This window comes from Dendroctonus ponderosae, unplaced genomic scaffold, assembly GCF_020466585.1.
Source record: "Dendroctonus ponderosae isolate FM_Combo_2020 unplaced genomic scaffold, Dpon_F_20191213v2 Dpon_F_20191213_1, whole genome shotgun sequence".
Taxonomy (NCBI): Eukaryota; Metazoa; Arthropoda; class Insecta; order Coleoptera; family Curculionidae; genus Dendroctonus; species Dendroctonus ponderosae.
In genome coordinates, this window is record NW_026017110.1 from 14809382 (window position 1) to 14809708 (window position 327).

Sequence of the window (327 nt, forward strand, 5' to 3'; positions counted from 1 at the left end):
GAAAATTGGATTCAGACCCCCGTTACAAGGCGGTCGACTCTCACGGTATGCGAGAGGATTGGTTCAGAGAATACTGCAAGATCTTGAAGGAGGAGAAGAGGCGCCGTAAAGAAGAACGGGAAAAGGAGAAGACCAAGGAGAAACATAAGAAGAAGGACAAGGAACGGAAGGTATGTGAACTGCCCGTTGATTTTTTTACGTGATGTACGATTAAATAAATGGTGTTTCAGCGCGACAAGGACAAGGATGGAAAGGAATCGAAGAGTGATGGACCTAAAGAAGAACCAATGGAAGTCGATAAAAAGGAGCAGAGTGTCGACGAAGGTG

General features: G+C 45.6%; 1 protein-coding gene across 1 annotated transcript in view; it reads left to right on the forward strand.

Annotated features, from left to right (window-relative positions):
• LOC125502542 (transcription elongation regulator 1-like) overlaps positions 1 to 327 on the forward strand; it is a gene marked incomplete in the record, with an annotated part of 8881 nt that overhangs the window by 6605 nt on the left and 1949 nt on the right. The window contains 2 exon segments of the mRNA XM_048661021.1: positions 4 to 170; positions 231 to 327. Of these exon segments, the coding sequence (XP_048516978.1) occupies positions 4 to 170; positions 231 to 327 (264 nt within the window).